This window comes from Lepidochelys kempii, chromosome 7 (genome assembly GCF_965140285.1).
Source record: "Lepidochelys kempii isolate rLepKem1 chromosome 7, rLepKem1.hap1, whole genome shotgun sequence".
In the NCBI taxonomy this organism is placed as follows: Eukaryota; Metazoa; Chordata; order Testudines; family Cheloniidae; genus Lepidochelys; species Lepidochelys kempii.
This window is the reverse complement of record NC_136386.1, coordinates 100,054,324-100,073,237: the sequence shown is the minus strand read 5'-3', so window position 1 is coordinate 100,073,237 and position 18,914 is coordinate 100,054,324. Positions and strand designations below refer to the sequence as shown.

General features: G+C 38.2%; 1 protein-coding gene across 1 annotated transcript in view; it reads right to left on the bottom strand.

Moving 5' to 3' along the window:
* LOC144930751 (uncharacterized) overlaps positions 1–18,914 on the bottom strand; it is a 69,958-nt gene that overhangs the window by 35,507 nt on the left and 15,537 nt on the right. Inside the window, exon 5 of the mRNA XM_078853845.1 lies at positions 6,378–6,431. Within this exon, the coding sequence (XP_078709971.1) occupies positions 6,378–6,431 (54 nt within the window). The remainder of the gene's footprint in view (positions 1–6,377; positions 6,432–18,914) is intronic.

The following is an 18,914-nucleotide window of genomic DNA, read 5'->3' as shown; positions in this document are numbered from 1 at the left end:
GTAAATCTAAACATTAATTTGTTTTAAGTATGTGGATCCACTGAATATGGGCTCTACAGAGATTTTTAGTGTGCACATTACATTTTAGTCTATGCACTAAAAATATTTTACCCATGTATACAACTCAGAACAAAAAGAGCAAAGAGTCCTGGGGAAAACCCAAACTATAGGAACAGTGGACTACTTCCTTAATACTTTTTTTAATGCAGGTGCTTCATCTGTAACTCTGCATTTTCTTCATTTTTATCACGATAGGACCTAATTCTCTATTCCAAAGTCTCTACACCATGGAGTTCTAAAATCATCACATTTAATACTGGAAAAGCCAGTGCAGGATTGTTCTGACATGTAAATAAATTAATGGGGTAAAAACTAACTAGTGGCCCGCTGTGGAGAAAAAATTCCTGAATTTGGAAGTATTTGAAATGAACATTTAGAAGGAAGACACCGATAGTACCTATTTGCACTCAACTGTAAGTTACCCAGGCAAGTTTTAATCAGTAATCCCATCACATTTAATTCCCCTTCCAACTTTTTACCTTCTTTTTACCAAAAGATTTAGCCCATGTCCTCCTCCCTCCAACAAGCAGTTTAATGGATTTATGAAATGCAATAGCCAATGTTTGTGCCATGTCTAGAGAGGTTAAAAAGTTTTAAATACAAACCAAACTTTAACGGGTTCTTGTCCCGTTAAACTAATGTTCTTTCTAAGCTTCAGCTCCTTTGCAGGAAAAATAAGAGGCAATAGCAGGAATTTGTATGCCTAGTCTCTGCACAGATGCCCAGAACAGCTAGATACTGGATGGGGTTGCTGGGGGGAAAGAAAACCCATCAAGGACAATTAGACAACTTGGGAATGGTGGCCTAAAGGAAAAGTGCTCAAAGATAGCAATCATGTTCTTTATTGACGCTTCCTCCATCTCTAATTGGAAGCGGACATTATTGCTGCAGTGTAGTGCTGCCCAATCTTTGCTCTTAAATATACAAAAAAACTAAACTTTGATTAGGTACAATCTGGAATGTCTGTCTTACATATTTCCTTGTTAAGTTATACGTCGTTATTATTTTTTCTACCTCTTTCTGTTTTTCAGCTACATTTTCTTCTTTCCATTTGCTCTCCCTTCAAAACAAGCTTACATATAATCTCCCTCTCCTATCTGCTGTTCAGCAGCTCTCCTGCTACTGTGCTTATATCAATGGCATGTCTGACTTATGAGGGTAAGACCTATCACATGCTAATATATTATGTGAGTTAAGGACTGTTAGTAGCCTCCATGAGTAAATTCTGATCTGCTGGTATTCTACTGTCCAACAGATGTACTTGTGGCACCTTAGAGACTAACAAATTTATTTGAGCATAAGCTTTCGTGGGCTACAGTACACTTCATCAGATGCATAGAATGGAACATATAGTAAGAAGATATATATATACACATACTGAGAACATGAAAAGGTGGAAGTTGCCATACCAACTCTAAGAGGCTAATTAGTTAAGATGAGCTATTATCAGCAGGAGAAAAAAAAACTTTTGTAGTGATTATCAAGATGTTCCATTTCAGACAGTTGACAGGAAGGTGTGAGGATACTTAACATGGGGAAATAGATTAAATTTGTGTAATGACCCAGCCACTCCCAGTCTCTATTCAAGCCCAAGTTAATGGTATCTAGTTTGCAAATTAATTCTAGTTCAGCAGCTTCTCGTTGGAGTCTGTTCTTGAAGCTTTTCTGCTGCAAAATTGCCACCTTTGTCTGTTATTGAGTGACCAGAGAGGTTGAAGTGTTCTCCTACTGGTTTTTGAAAGTTATGATTCCTGATGTCAGATGTCACCTTCAACCCCCAACTAAAACCTCTCCATCGCATCATCAAAGATCTACTACCTATCCTGAAAGACTATCCCTCACTCTCACGGATCTTGGGAGACAGACCAGTCTTCGCTTACAGACAGCCCCCCAACCTGAAGCAAATACCAACCAGCAACCATACACCACACAACAAAAACACTAACCCAGGAACCTATCGTTGCAACAAAGCCCAATGCCAACTCTGTCCACATATCTATTCAAGTGACACCATCATAGGACCTAATCACATCAGCCATGCCACCAGGGGCTCGTCCACCTGCACATCTACCAATGTGATATATACCATCATGTGCCAGCAATGCCCCTCTGCCAATTGGCCAAACCGGACAGTCTCTATGTAAAAGAATAAATGGACACAAATCAGATGTCAAGAATTATAACATTCAAAAACCAGTAGGAGAACACTTCAATCTCCCTGGTCACTCAATAAGAGACCTAAAACTGGCAATTCTTCAACAGAAAACCTTCAAAAACAGACTCCAATGTGAAACTGCAGAACTGGAATTAATTTGCAAACTGAATACCATCAAATTAGGCCTGAATAAAGACTGGGCGTGGTTGGGTCATTACAAAACTAATTTCCCCCATAGTAATTTCCCCCGACTGTTACTCACACCTTCTTTTCAAGTGTTTGAAATGGGCCACTCTCATTACCACTTCAAAAGTAATTTTCTCTCCCTTGGTATCCTACTGTTAATTGAATTGCCTTGTTAGAGTGACCTCCTACTTGGTAAGGCAACTCCCATCTGTTCATGTGCTGAGTATTTATACCCACTCCTGTATTTTCCACTCCATGCACCTGATGAAGTGGGTTCTACCCCATGAAAGCTTATGCCCAAATAAATTTGTTTGTCTCTAATGTTAGGATATAGATATTCAGGCCTGTCTGCAAAGGCCTGTACTCTAAGAATTTAGGTGTATTCTTATCACTTGGCTAGTGATAGAGGTATAAAAGAAAGAATCAAAATCACTGTCTGCTGGTGTAAGGGCCTTCTCTTACTGTGACAGTCTGAGGCCCTGGTCTTAGGCTAAGGCCTTTGGCTAAGCAGCAGAGGCAGCCATAAGCTGGGAAGCAAACAGTCACATCCTCACATTCCAAACTAGTCACACTGAAATAAGGTGCTATTCGGCTGTTAGGAATACAATCCTGTCCTGATAGTTCCTATCACCTCCAGAGAAAGGGAAGTGCCTAGAAAATGTAAAAGGAAACTTAGTTTGATAGCATCCTGTCTGGCAAGAACTCACTTATCAATAGCTGGGATGTGAAATCCTCACTTCTGTATTGTCTTGTCATTATAGTTCCCACTTTGCTGCTGTTTGTCTGTATAATCTCTGTCTGGTTTTGTGATTGTTCCTGTCTGCTGTATAATTAATTTTGCTGGGTGTAAACTAATTAAGGTGGTGGGATATAATTGGTTACATAATCATGTTACAATATGTTAGGATTGGTTAGTTAAATTTCAGGAAAATGATTGGTTAAGGTATAGCTAAGCAGAACTCAAGTTTTACTATATAATCTGTAGTCAATGAGGAAGTGACTGGGGGTGGGCATGTGAGATGGGAACAGGGAATGGGGGTAAGAAAATTGGAATCATGTTTTGCTAAAGGGGGAGATGGGAACAGGGAATGGGGGTAAGGAAATTGGAATCATGTTTGGCTAAGGGCAGGAATGGGAACAGGGACACAGGTGTAAGGCTCTGTAGTGTCAGAGCTGGGAAGGAGGATACTAAGGAAGGAAACTGGAATCATGCTTGCTGGAAGTTCACCCCAATAAACATCGAATTGTTTGCACCTTCGGACTTCGGGTATTGTTGCTCTCTGTTCATGCGAGAAGGACCAGGGAAGTACGTGGGTGAAGGAATAAGCCCTCTAGCATCTAAGGTGCACAAGGACTCCTCGTTTTAGCTTCATTTCTTATGACTATCAACTTAGCGTTCCATTGATGATTGTCACTGTTTGCTTTAACCATTGATGCTATTCTAAGAGAATGCTAAATGAAATTCTGTATCTGAATTGCAACAGGAGATGAAATCCAAACAAATGATTTTACTTTGACCTGATTATTCTTAAATTCCATAAAATCCCCAATGTCTGGCCTTCCATTTTATTTTATTTTTTTGGTGCAAAAACACTTGGGCAGGTGGAACATGATGCCATTAAAGGCTCTGAATTATTAAAGAAGAGTGAATGATGAAAAAACCAGACACTTGCTATTTTTAATGTAAAATAATGCATCAGATCATTTTACTATGTTGTATTTGTAACATTATTATCAAGGATCTGTTATCAATGTGAACTAATTGCTTTGCTTATTTTGAGAATTATCACAATTGTATTTAAAGCAAATTAGCATTTGGCCTGTGGATTAATTTTTTATTCCCATAAAATTCCAAAGGTATTTTTAGCATACAAGCATCCTGCATATGTTTGGCACTCATAGAACTCATAGAATATCAGGGTTGGAAGGGACCTCAGGAGGTCATCTAGTCCAACCCCCTGCTCAAAGCAGGACCAATCCCCAATTTTTGCCCCAGATCCCTAAATGGCCCCCCTCAGGGGTTGAACTCACAACCCTGGGTTTAGCAGGCCAATGCTCAAACCACTGAGCTATCCCTCCCCCACTCAATAGATAGTGATGGCTCAAAAGGATCTGCTGAAGTAAACCAGAGCTATAATCCACAAACTATTTCAGAAAGAGGTAGTTGGCAGCAATGACTAAAACATTATCTAATAAAAATCTTAAATACCTCGCCATAATAGTGAAGTGTGTTTAAAGGTTAAAATCTTAACTGAATTACCTGACACTGCGTATCAACACTTAGGTTATAAAATTGTTAGAGAACAACTTTTTCCCGCTTTTCTTAAAGAAAAGTCATAGACTGGTTACAGTGAAAGATTAGTGTTTTTTTAATGTGCTCTCATGATCTTTACAAAAATTGAATTATAACAACTTCCCTTTTAGGTAAATGTTATGGTTAGTTAAATACAAATACATGTGATGTTTGATTAAGCAGAATTTCCTACCTATTTTTGACTAGCAATCATTGTAATATTATAGTAACAACAATTTTTGCCCATTATAACTAAGGTTAAAATTACACTCAAGGCCTCTCTTCAGAGTCCTTATCTAAAAATAATCCAATCCTTTGTCTGAAGTTTTTCATACTTGGTTTTAGCTCAGAAGTGAATATTTTTGGACAATCTCATAAAATCAATTAAACCTTTCTGAGTTATCCAGTCATGAAATAAAAATCTTTCACCTGGTCAGACATTTTTCAGACAAATTTTTTGAGTTCGGATAGCTCACAGTGGCTTTATTTTCATCAGATTAAATTATGGAGTCCTGAATGAGAACTAATACTTTTGACATGTTTGAAGAAATTTAATTTAGACATAAACTCATATGGGTTTTTTTCAGATGGCACACTGAAAATGCACACTGCATTTATTCCCACTAATTTCATAGACTCACTAGACTGTGATGCTCTGAATGCGTAGATACTTGAGTACAAAGTCATTCTCATAGCCCCAAACCCTTCTCCTAGGAAAAGCAATAGCCTGATACAAGTAACCTTACAAACTTAAGATATACAGAAAAGCTATTAATGGAGCTATGTGAATTTACACCAGATGAGCATCTGGCCTAGCAAGTGTATGTATTTTCATTACAGATTACAGTCAACTCACAGTGAGTACTGCTCTATACTCTTTTCCTGCGTCTTTCCCAGTGGTGTATATAATTTTAAAACTAAAAGTACAACACAAATAACTAGAGCTGCTCACCATCCAAAGCTCAGACTACTGCTGTGAGCATCATCCAGGTAGGAGTCACTAAAAACAGTATTTGTTAACATGGACAACTCCTGACCGCTGTTCACCATCCAGATAGAGGAGAGATTAATAGGATGGTGTTAGCCGACGGCCAAGGATGTTTGGTGAGGTGCCAGCTATGCCCGTTTATACCATCCGTGACTTTAACCGCTAGGACGCACTGTCCCTTTGCGGCGGGCAGCCCGGGCTAGGCTGACGGATGCCCCAAGGTCCTAACCACCCGTGACTTTAACTGCTAGAGCTCAGAGCTCCTTCGTAGCGGGCAGTCAATACTGACTGACAGGTGCCCCAATGGCAGCACTAAGAGCCTCTCCATACCCGTGACTTTAACTGCTAGAGCTCAGAGCTCCTTCGCAGCGGGCAGCCAGGATTGACTGACAGGTGCCCCAAGAGTTTGCCCCGTGGAGGCGGCACAACTCAACACTAGGCTCTTAGTACTCTCACCTAATGGCCAGGCTTTAGAGCCAAAACGGCACAAATGGTTACCAAAATTTATTAAGCTAGATTCTAATCATGTGGTTACAAAATTGCTAGTGCCTACTTATTTAAATGTAGAGATGTTACACACATAAACAAGTTACAAAACTGAAGCCACAATCCCAAAGAAAGAAAACAAAGTATAGAGCTCTATTTCAAAATATGTGTACACTAAAGATAGGAGATCAGGTGTGGGTGCTTCTTACCCTCCTTGCATCTCTCGATTCCAGCGGTGCCAAGCCAGGATCGGTCACTCAATTCTGCGGAAAGACGAATAAGGGACAAGGTGTAGGGACCCTCTTAGCTGCAGAAGCCTTGGGAGGCTGTCACTTATCTGACCAGCAGATAGATAGTGAAAAACACTCAAAAATCATGGTGCTGTAGGTCCTCTACTTATACCTCTGTACTCCTTTATTCTCTTTCTCCTTTCTTATGCCAAATTGAGGCTGGTCTGTCTGGGTGATGCCAGCTTTCGCAAGAGTAGTTTACACTTGCAAAGGAGAGAAACAATAAGTTTTGACTACTGGACATTTCTTTTATCAGGGTAAATATTTTCCCACCTAGGATGTTGGTGTGTGTGCATCACGCTATTTAGTAGGGGCTAAGAGCCATGTCTGTCACAGGGCCTCTGCCTGCTGTGAGCTTAATCGTCGTATCTGTTCCCAGAGGCACATTGTAGCAGCACACCTGTGCTTTCACAGCTTCAAAGGCTGTGCTGGAATATATGTTAAGTGCCCTGTTCCGGCTTCCTCCTGTGTTTCCAGCAATGCTGGTCTGGGGGGGGGGGGGCTGTCTGTCTGGCTACAGATGGGTCTTACTAGAGAGTAGACGACTCATCAGAGGTACTCATCTATGAGGGTGCCTGCTACTGCTGAGGATAGGTGGAAGTGAGTAAATAAAAATAACACATGCACAAACCCATAGGACATGGAGGTGGAGAGGGAAGTGGGGCTTCTTTATCTAACATTTTAGGGGGAAGCTGGTTTTGCCGTTTATAATGTCAAAAAGTGTGGGAGACTCTAATAACCAAATTCTGCTCAGTTGCACCAGCACAATTCTATAATGTCTGTGTTTACAATGATGGTACAAAACCAAACCAAGCCTCAAGACTCTGTCAGGCGCTGTCTTGGCCCAGTGTGTATGTCACTTCCTTTGTTTCAAATTTCGGTTTAAAGGATTATATTCTTATTTTAGGAGATGCAGTGGATTTTGTATTAATTGGATGTCATGGGCATGGAGATGAGTGAGACTGAGGGAAAGTGTGATAGTGTGGGGGGATATTCTGCTGGGAAAGAGGAACTTGATTTTGTGTGAATTAAAACATCATAATGGGATGTTGGCTGTAGGTGGGTCTTCTAGATAGTGGCATTTTATAATGCGCAGATGACTTTCTGTCTGCAGTGAGATGCATGCACGTGTGTCTATATTTCACTAGTGGTTTTTCTTCATTTTCCCCTTGGTCTAATCGGGTTGAGGTCTTACAGAGGAAGGGGCAGATTGTGAGGGAGTTACAGAGTGTCCACCCTCCTGTTTTATATGGAAACACCTTTATTTATTAAATAAGGCCCCGCTTTGGCATGGTTCTTAAGCACATACCTGACTTGAAGCACGTGAGTGTACCTTGCTGAACTGGAGCCTTCAATTTAACATTACGTTCTTTTGTTCTTCAAGATGATTTTTAGCTGGGTATGCAGTTGCAATGCTTTAGAGACACTTTTTTAACCTTTAGAGTAAATATATTTACATAGGCATTTCTAGGTCATTCATCACTGTACTATGAGCACACAGTGGATATGAGCAATGTCATCATGACCTCGAAACATGGGGGACTAGACAGGAGATGGTTTCTAGAGGCTTGGATTCTCAAATGTTTTTGACATTGGATGAGGATAAGCATTGATAGTGATCTGCAGGTCCAGAAACATTAGAGACAGTGTCTTTTTGCTGTGTACAGCAGGAGTCCTAGACAACATGGTGCATTGGTTGGCTTCATCGCTCACCTTAAACTCAAACACAGGAATGAGAGTAAGTGGGTCGCTGAAGTGGTGTGAGCACAGAAGCATGGAGGGATGTGCTCTGCACAGAGTTAGGCTATGCCATTTGTGGGTACTATTCCTTTGCAGTTGAATGGCCAATCAGGATGTTGTGGCCTGAGGAGCTGACTACCAAATGACTGAGTGCATGGTGCTGTTTCATCACATATGGGCTTGATAGACCATGATTTGAACAGTAAGAGGCCTTGTTGGTTGTGCATTACCATTCTAAGATTTTTGACAGATACTTTGAGTGCTTCCTAAGAGTTGCCCCTCATGCTTAACCATCGCATCTATTTGCAGCCTTTATTTGCAATCACTTGTGGCAACACCAATGCAGTATGGCATATTATGAACATATGCCCCAGAAAATCTCAGGTTGGCTTCTCACTGGTAGTTCTATTGATTCAGAAAACCCCGTTGCTTCTGCAGGTCAATATTCCATCTGCAGTTTTGTCTGTAACTTCAGATATTTTATTATACATTAAAAATAACCCTTGCTAGAAAGAAACATTCCCACACTCAAAGATCAGAGACATTTTCTTTTACTTTTTTATTACATTGTTTCCTACTGCTTATTACAAAGGTTTGAGAAAATGTTTTACATGATATAGAATTTTTATTAAATTTACATGATATATATTTGTATTAAACAAAGAATTTAGCTATGTTTATTCAAATTAGGCCTTTTTCTTGAAGCTCACATTTTTGGAAATATGTCATCAGACTTAATTAAAGTAGAATGGAATGCATAGTCACAAATCAGTGTTACGGACAGTGTTGATGTGACAGAATCAAAACCAAATATAAAAATAAATATGACATTTTGTCCTTCAGATATGTAAAAATGTGAATGCAAATTCTGTAGTCTTATTTTCTGATCCCTGCTACTCTCGAATCTTATCAAATATACATTCACATATTCTGAGAAGGTCTGATAAAGTAGGCTGATACAAACAAGTTGCATTAGATTTTGTAAAATACATTTTCCTAGTAAATCCGATTCCACAATTTTTTTTCTGGTGACATATTAGCCATTTCTTAGTATATAAAAAGGTATTAGAATATTTTAACTGTAGAAGACAGAACTATGCTCTACAGCAAAATGTAGCTCTACAGCAAAATGTAGTATAATGTAACCAAACTGAATATTATCTGTTTCCAGAAAAAATTGTTTCTTTAATGTTTTACAGTGTGTACCTGGTCTACTCTCTCAGGGCCCAGGTAACTAGCAAACATCTTACTTACCACTTCCTGTCCTCATGCTGCTTATCTGCTCACACTTTCTGATATCATTGTTTGTATCTGAATGGAAGAGCCTCAAGATTCATAAATCTGTATGCAGTTGTATGGTTCTCATTTTAATTATGTGTGACATAAAAAGACCACCTACAGCTGAGAATACAGTATAAGATTCTCAAGGTTACTATGGGGAATACTTCATAACTGAAGTATGTTTTCCCAAAGGAGTTATACTACCATTTGATTTAATTTTTAATTTTTACATTTTAATCAAAATAGATCAAATGGTGGTGGTATCTCCTGGGAAACGTACTTCAGATATGAAGCAGTCCATGTTCCCTTTAAATATGTAAAGCTGCCATTTATGTATAACTCATGAATGACGCCTTGTGTTGCAAGCAAATATCATGCAGTGATTCCCACATTGTTTTAGTAACAACACCATAATCACACATACATATCAAGACATGGCATTAATTAGTATCAACACCTAATTGGTTCAATATATGGTTGGTCCAAAAAAGAGCCAATTCTTTATATTGACAGGTCCCATCCTCCACGTTGTCCCCAAACATCAAACAAGCCTTTACCTGGGGTTTCCAGAAGGCCACAACTATAACTTGAAAACTCAGAATTAGAAACACTGCTTAATTAAGAATAGGAAAGAACAAAGCAACAGTTTCAAACTTGGGTGTCTAAATTTAGGCCCCCTAATCCGTAAGTAGGCACTGAATGATGATCTACCAATTTTAAGTCCAGCTGCCACAGGCTCGCTCTCTCCCTTTGCTCTGTCCTACTCAGGTTCTTACACTCTGTTCATCCCTATAGTATCTGAGCACCTTCTCCAGTAATGCATGAAACAACATGATTAACATCTGCCATGCATTTGTTCTCTCAACCTCTCCTGAAGGGAGAGAAGTGTGTGCAGGGGACTATTTTGTTTTGGATTTTTTCTTTTTTTTTTTAAATAAATGACACTAATACACATACTCTTATGTTAGAGAAGGTAAGGTCAAATAAATGCTTCTTGCATTTCAAGCAGAAGGTGGTGGAGGTCTTCCCAGCTGCCTGCTCCAGCTCTGCCAAAGAGATTTGAACTCGGGCAAATGCTTATGTAGCCCCATTTGAAAATAAGCTTACAAATTCAATGCCATCTATCTGTTACACTGTTCAACCTGAGTGTATGTGAAATACATTAATTATATCTGGATGATCTACTTAACAGGAGAAAAAGTCAAGTCTAGGAGAAAGTCTTTGAGACAAGAAAAATAAGCACCTCAGAGAGCAAACCTTTTCTTGAACATTTCTTCATGGGCTTTAATTAATCCCTTGATAGATTCATGATCTTGACGATTTTTCTATTTATTTTTAAAGAGATCTTGCTCATCAAATGATCTTCATATATTCTGAACTTCAGTTTAATGGGTGAAAATAATCTCTGATGATTTGCTAGTGTCAATTGTGTTGGCCTGATGTATAAGCAGTTCTTAAAATCATGTTAAACATTTTTTTTCACTCTTAACAATTTGTCATCTGAAGATAACCATGGGAGCTAAGATTTTCAAAGCAGTGCAGTGGATTTAGTCACACATCTTTCCTTAAAGATGATGCACTGCTTTGAAAATCTCAACCAGGAAGTTCTCTTAACACAAGTCAAACACTGGATCTTTTCCTATCCAGCTTTTGAATATTATTTTCCAATACTAGATTCTGAAACAGCATATCTACGAAGTCTGCGACTTCTAACAATAAATTCAAGTCAGAGGAGATCTAAGGTTGACTAGAAAAACCAACACAGGCTTTGACACTAGGTTAGGCTCAAATATCAGTAGTGACTTCAGTAACAACTAATTTGACCTTAACAGGTAGGATGGAAGGAACTTTAACACTTGCTTTAAAAAAAACAACAACAACTTCACCTGGCTTTTTATGTGTTGCTTTCCATTTGGACTGTTTCTGGCCTGAAGACTATTGCAAAAAGAACTAGGGAAGCTAGACCTTTAGTATTACCTTGGCATACCTACTCCCTTGACCTGTAGAAACTGGCCTCAGAAACCATAGTAGGCACTCTAGAGCCCCACATGTTAGGTAAGGAGATGTGGAGAACCCTGGATGGCAGAACCTCATCACAAGATTTTTGTTCTTTTCCTTCTCTCATTTTTAGATGTATGTGTCTGACAGAGACGTGTCCTTTTTGTGGTGGCCTTAGTAGCTGGGAAGACAAGCTGGGAAAGTTCACTCAGTGTGTGCAAGAGCAAGATTGGGACTTGGAAAATACTTGAGGTGCCTCAGCACCTCAGCAGGTGCCGCAAAACTCTTGAGATTTCATTGGCCACTTATGCTTTTGTTCAAGTGTGATATAAACAAAAAAATTAATTCATGGGCTGAGCATGTTCACTCGGTCCCCGATTCAGCAAAGTACTTAAGCATATGAATAGCACCTAAAATGCAACTGGTACACATTTTTAGAGTTTTCTTTTCAGAAATAACTGGTAAAATAAAATCTGCTGCATCAGTCAAACTTCAGGATATTGTACTCATTAGGACTATATCGTGCCACTAGTTTGTATACAAAATTCCCATTAACTTCAGCGGGCGTTCCACATGGACTAATGGTAAGATACGAGTCCTAATGTTAGACTTGCTATTCGTGCACTTTATGTTTAAATCTGAAATTACTATAAAAACAAAATTATTGAAATGTGACTTAATATAGGTCAAATACTTCAATTACATTGTTTTCTTACAGTATTCCCAAATGGTGATAGGGTTATCAGCATTAGATTTGCTTTGGTTTTGCATGTAAAAGGTCAGCTTGGTAATTTACAGCATGACTCTTGTTCAAGTTTCAAATATACTGTAACTTTTTGTATTCATTTTTGAGTTTCACCTGCTGGCATTGATAAGCCTATGAAAATGCCTCTAAGTTTTGATGACGCAGTTTCATGAAGGGCCAGCACCATCCAGCCAAGTAGAATATGAGTGCCAATACAGTTTGTTGATAATTATCCCCTGTCCCAAGAAACAAAAGAAACCTTTTGAGTAAACTCTATTTTAACATAAAAATGTATTATTCTTATCCTGGCCCTTTCATGTTCACTCTCACATTGGATCAGCCCCTCTTACTTGCTCAAATCAGACATCAAGCCGGTAGTAGAGGCCTGATTCTCTTCTCTTGAATGGTGTGTAGTCAATTTTCATCCATGCAGAGTGGATGTAAAACACAACCAAATCAGAATCCTTCATCCAATCCTCAAAACCACCCCCAAAACCAAACTGCCAGGGATGGTCTATATAATACTTAGTCCCTTGCATTCAGTCAGGACTGGACTAGATGATCTATCAAAGTCCCTTCCAGTCCTACATTTCTATGATTAACTTGCACTGATGTCAGTATTTTACACCGACTGTACACAGGTGTAAATGGCTACACAAGATGAAAAGCAGGGAAAAATCAGGTCTTGTAGCGCCCATCTTGGCTTCAAATATTAACTTCTTAAGTAAGATTATTCCTTTTTCAGGAATGTGAGTTTTCAGGACTTTGTTCTGCATTTGTACAGCAGTGTGGGATTCTGGTCCATGATTAGGGCTCCTAGTTGCTACAATAATACAAATAAATAATACTCTGATATATAATAGTAAAAATCAGAAAAGTGTAATTCCTTTAATGTTCCCTTTCTTAGGGCTCCTTTTAAAAGAAATCTGCACCATAACTGGAATGAATGCAAGCCAATACATCAGGTTTTTTTAAAAAATATTTTCTCATTTATAAGACATGATTTACAGTTTAATTTATAACTCTATAACGCTGGCATCCTAAAGAGGGGTTCAAAGACAGCTGCTACTTTGCTTTGGATGGGAACAAGGCACAGGGCATTCTAGAACTGGTAATTTCCCAAGGTCTTTAGGACTTGCAGCAATGTATGATGGGGAAAGAGGCAGGATATAAAGCCCTTTCATTGTGTAATGAGAGACCTGGAGCGAACAGATTTGTGGTCTCTCCTCTGAGGAGACCTGAAGAAAATGGCAGCTGGTGAAGGAGAAGACCTGTTGTAGGTCTCTCTAGGCACTATAGAACATCTTGAGCAATTAAGCTTGAGGTGAGGACTAAAAGACTGGTGTCAGTCTAGAAAGAGTCCTGAAAGAAACCAAGAGTAAGGGGAAAGTTAGGATGGAAGGCTTCATGTATATTTACTGGAGACATTTTCTTTTGCCATTGACCCAGAGTGTAGGCAGGGTGATGCTGTTCAGGACTTTACTAAAACAGAGCTTGAGGGAAGTGAGTTTGTTTTGAAATGTTAGTAGTTTCATATGTGATTACACTAGACCAGGGATTGAACTGTCTGGCATGGGATGGGGAAACGGCACCTGGCTCTACAGTGGTGTACAAAATAAAAATGGTGTACATTTATCTACATACTTCAACCATCTGAAGAGTGTAACTTGATTATGAATGGGAATGTGAAGAAAAAACAGTCACTTTCACACTTTTAAGCCAAGATGGTGTTTACTGCTTTTGTGAACAGCAATTTACAAAATACAAAGTTAAAAAAGATCAGATAAAAATATTAGATTGTATCAGTTATATCTGGATTAAAACCAGGAAACAAGTCTGTGTATTGCTATACACATTCAAATGTACCTCCTACAGGTTATTTTGTGTACAAAAGCATAAACATTAGGAAATATAAAGTGTATATAACATTACCAATAAAATCAAAATACCACAGTGCTACATCATATGGTAAGGAAAACTCTCAAAACAATAATTTTGTGGTTCTAGTGCAGATTTAAGACAAGTCTTCGCTGAAGAATGCTTACCTCGCCAAATCTGTATTGTATTTGTCTGTACCCATTACAACAGCTTTACCATTCTGACCGATGGCAAGCCTGGAACTGGATGACAAATACAATACATTAAAAAAATTAGTATTGTTATGTCTTTAATATATTAAAAGATCTCACTTTCAAAAGGTTTTCATACTGGCCTGTTTAGACACACATTCCATATTCCATTGGGGGAAAAAAAAATTCAAAACCATTCTAGCATGTAAACATACTACAAAGCAGCCCAGAGTTGCCCTAAAGCTTCAGATATGGAAATGAAAAGTCACCCACTCAATTTCTGCAATGGAATTTTACATATTTTCTAGTTCATGAAAATCAAGAGAAATTACATTGTTTCCATTAAGAACCAGCCAAAGTTGGTATCTGATACTGAACAACAGTGACTGTCCTGTGAAAAGGCCAAGGGAAGAACATCAGGGACACCTAGAAGGCCATGTCTTACTCCCAATGAAACAATTAGGAGTTTGCTATTGAATTGATTGGGAATATGATAGGGCCCCAGAAAGTGATGCTTAACTATACTAGGTGTTTCACAAATGGTTATGGACACTATACATAAAGTTGGATTTGAATCTACACAGAAGTATTTTATTAAACAGCATCTAGCAGCATCCCCAGAAACACAAGTAGGCTGGCTGAATTAATTTTAGGGCTTCTGGCTATGTGCAGTGCACTACAAGTTCAAAACAATGGGTGGATTGTTAGATTGGTGGATCCTAGACTGTTGTGATTTTAAAAGATACGCTGCATACCTTCCTCTTATAATTTTACATCACAGAAGTTTTTCAGTATTTTATTGTAAACTACATTAAGAAAAAAAGTATTAAGGGGATTGTTAGTAGATGCCATTACGAAGTTAGGATGAATGTACTTTCACAATGTGAATTAATCTGAGAAGTAATTTTGATAAGACTTTGATTAGTGAAGGACCTACTTCCTGTACAGTAAAGCCACCAATGCTAATCAAAAGTAGCAAGACTGTTGATTAGCATCAGAGGAATGGCTGACCAATTTTTTCTGTTTGTTTTGCAGTCTATGAAAAAAGGTGGAAGCATCAGAATTACAAGATGACTAAAAATGCAGATCTGAAATAACCTATAATTTCAGTGCAAATTGTAATCTCAGGTCTTAAGGTTTACTGAAGCAGCAAGAGAATTAGGTGATATCCAGAACTAAAGCACAGTAATAACATATGGTGTTTAAAGGACTAGAGAAAATTGGCTTGTTAAGTAAGAGTGTGGGGATGCGAAAGTTAAAATGACATTCCTCATTCATGGAGAAGTGTGGCAAGGTCTAAGCAGAAATTCTCTTAATGGGTCTTTCTCTGAGGAACAGAAGAGAACACTATATTCTGCTTTATACAACTATTCTGTATTTTACAACAACCATATGTATTATGTGAACTGGTAGAGACAACTGGTTTACCTAATACTTTTTGCAAACTCACAGTGGCAGGTGAGGGTTGAAATAGGCTGGAAGGACTTCGTTCTCTAATTTGTTAAAGCACAGTAGATTAGATCAATTCATAATCGTCATCACTTAGCTAAGTGAGCGTTTTCTTCCAACAGTTTTATAGTATTGTTTAGGGCTGTCAAGCGATTAAAAAAAATAATTGCGATTAATCGTGCGATTAATTGCAGTTAAACAATAGTAGAATACAATTTATTTAAATATTTTTGGATGTTTTCTATATTTTAAAATATATTGATTTCAATTACAACACAGAACACAATGTACAATGCTCACTTTATTTTTTATTACAAATATTTGGGCTGTAAAAAACAAAAGAAATAGTATTTCAATTTACCTCATACAAGTACTGTAATGCAATCTCTTTACCATGAAAGTTGAACTTACAAATGTAGAATTATGTACAAACAATAACTGCATTCAAAAATAAAACAATGCAAAACTTTAGAGCCTTTAAGTCCATTCAGTCCTACTACTTATTCAGCCAGTCACTCAAACAAGTCTGTTTACATTTGCAGGAGATAATGCTGCCCGCTTCTTGTTTACAGTGTCACATGAAAGTGAGAACAGACGTTCGCATGGCACTGTTGTAGCCAGTGTCACAAGATATTTACATGCCAGATGCGTTAAAGATTCATATGGTCCCTTCATGCTTCAACCACCATCCCAGAGGACATGTGTCCATGCTGACGACAGGTTCTGTTCGATAATGATCCAAAGCAGTGCAGACTGACACATGTTCACTTTCATCATCTGAGTCAGATGCCACCAGCAGAAGATTGATTTTCTTTTTTGGTGGTTTGGGTTCTGTAGTTTCTATGTTGGAGTGTTGCTCTTTTAAAGCTTCTGAAAGCATGATCCACACCTCATCCCTCTGAGATTTTGGAGCTATCTTTAGAAATCTTACATTGGTGCCTTCTTTGGGTTTTTTCAAATCTGCAGTGAAGGTTCTTAAAATGAACGTGTGCTGGGTCATCATCCGAGACTGCTATAATATGAAATGCATGGCAGAATGCGGGTAAAACAGAGCAGGAGACATACTATTCTCACCCAAGGAGTTCAGTCAAAATTTAATTAGCACATTTATTTTTTTTAACGAGCGGCATCAGCATGGAAGCATGTCCTCTGGAATGGTGGCTGAAGCATAAAGGGGCATACAAATGTTTAGCATATCTGGCATGTAAATACCGTGCAATTCTCGCTACAGAAGTGCTGGTGAATGCCTGTTCTCACTTTCAGGTGACACTGTAAATACGGAATGGGCAGCAATATCTCCCGTAAAAGTAAACAAACTTGTTTGTATTAGCAATCGGTTGAATAAGTAGGACTGAGTGGACATGTAGGCTCTCAAGTTTTACATTGTTTTGTTTTTGAGTGCAGTTATGTAACAAAAAAAATCTGCAAGACATTTGTAAGTTGCACTTTCACAATAAAGAGATTGCATTACGGTACTTGTATGAGGTGAATTGAAAAATACTATTTCTTTTGTTGTTTTACAGTGCAAATATTTGTAATAAAAATAATATAAAGTGAGCACTGTATACTTTGTATTCTGTGTTGTAATTTAAATCAATATATTTAAAAATGTAGAAAAACATCCAAAAATATTTAATAAATGTCAATTGGTATTCTATTGTTTAATGATGCGATTAAAACTGATTAGTCACAATTAAAAATTAATTTGATTTAATCGCATGAGTTAACGGCGATTGACAGCCCAAGTATTGTTCCTAAATAAAGAAGTCTCATACTGTTGCTATACAGTGCAAAAGATAACTATAAATTAACTATTTTTGTGACAACCTATTCTGAAATTGGTGTACAGTTTTTATGATTTTTTCCAATTTACTTTCCGAACTGTAGCGTTTAGATGTTCAGTACATATAAGTCTATTCAAATGAATAACTCTATCGATGAAACGTTAAAGGATGAGACAGTGCAAAGAGATGTAAAATGCTACCAGTCTGATTTGTTAGCATATTATTCCTCTGCTCTGGGGTAAGTGACCACACAAGATGCAGGGCAATGGTGAAATAGGCCCATGCTCATGTTACAAGCAAAAGTGGTAAGAACAGTCTAAAATTCTCTTGTTGTTGGACTCAACAGGTACAGTATAGTCCAAGGATGAAGTCTTGGGAGTCATTGTGGATAACATAATGAAATACCTTCCCACTGTGCAGCAACAGTGATAAAAAACCCATTATAATCAAACACTAGTATAACTTAATCAACACTCTGTAATACCGCCAAGGACTGGGACCAATCCTTGTGATTTCTGTAAGGTGAGATATTACAAAAACCAAGTATTGTATAGCCTGAAGGGAGAAGAGTTAGTGGGAACATGATATAAAAGTTATGAATGGCACAGTGAACAATACTTGGACCCTCATTTTTTGCCACATCTCATAACAGAATTAAAGCTCAGCAGTTTAGATCAAACAGAAGAAATATGCATGGACATTATCAATAATTCACTGAAAGAATTCATATCTTTGTTAACAAATAAGCATCTCTCCAAACTGATAATACATGAAGACATATCTTCCAATGTTTTAAAACTGGTGACACACTATTGCTATAATATGTACTGGCACAAACTCATTCCTGAGCAGAGTCAAGTCTGCTTTTGCCCCGTCTCTTCTTTGGTTACATGTTGTTTCAGCCCGATCTTTTCTTTAGCTATATATTGTTATACCCATGATTAAATTTAGGGCTCATCTACACTATAGGTGCTGTAGGGGCACAGCTATCGTGCTGCAGCTGTGCTGCAGTAGCACAAAAGTGTAGACGCTTACTACAGTGAGGTAAAGGGTTTTTCAATAGTTGTAGAGAGGCGACCCCTTGAGAGGCAACAGCCAGGTTGATGGAAGAATTCTTTCATTGACCTAGTGGTTTCTACACAGGGGCGTAAACAGACTTAACTACATCTCTAAGGGGTGAGAATTTTTCACACCCCTGGAGTGATATAGCTAGATTGACATAAATTTTAGGTGTGGACCAGACCTTATATCATAAAACAAAAGAGCGTTTGAGTCATTGTGCAATAACTGAACTTTCAGATGCCTTTGTACCTTCGACCATCTACTTGTACTATAACTGCAGAGAAACTCATACCTAGTCATGCTTATTGCCTGTCTTTGCTCTTTAGAT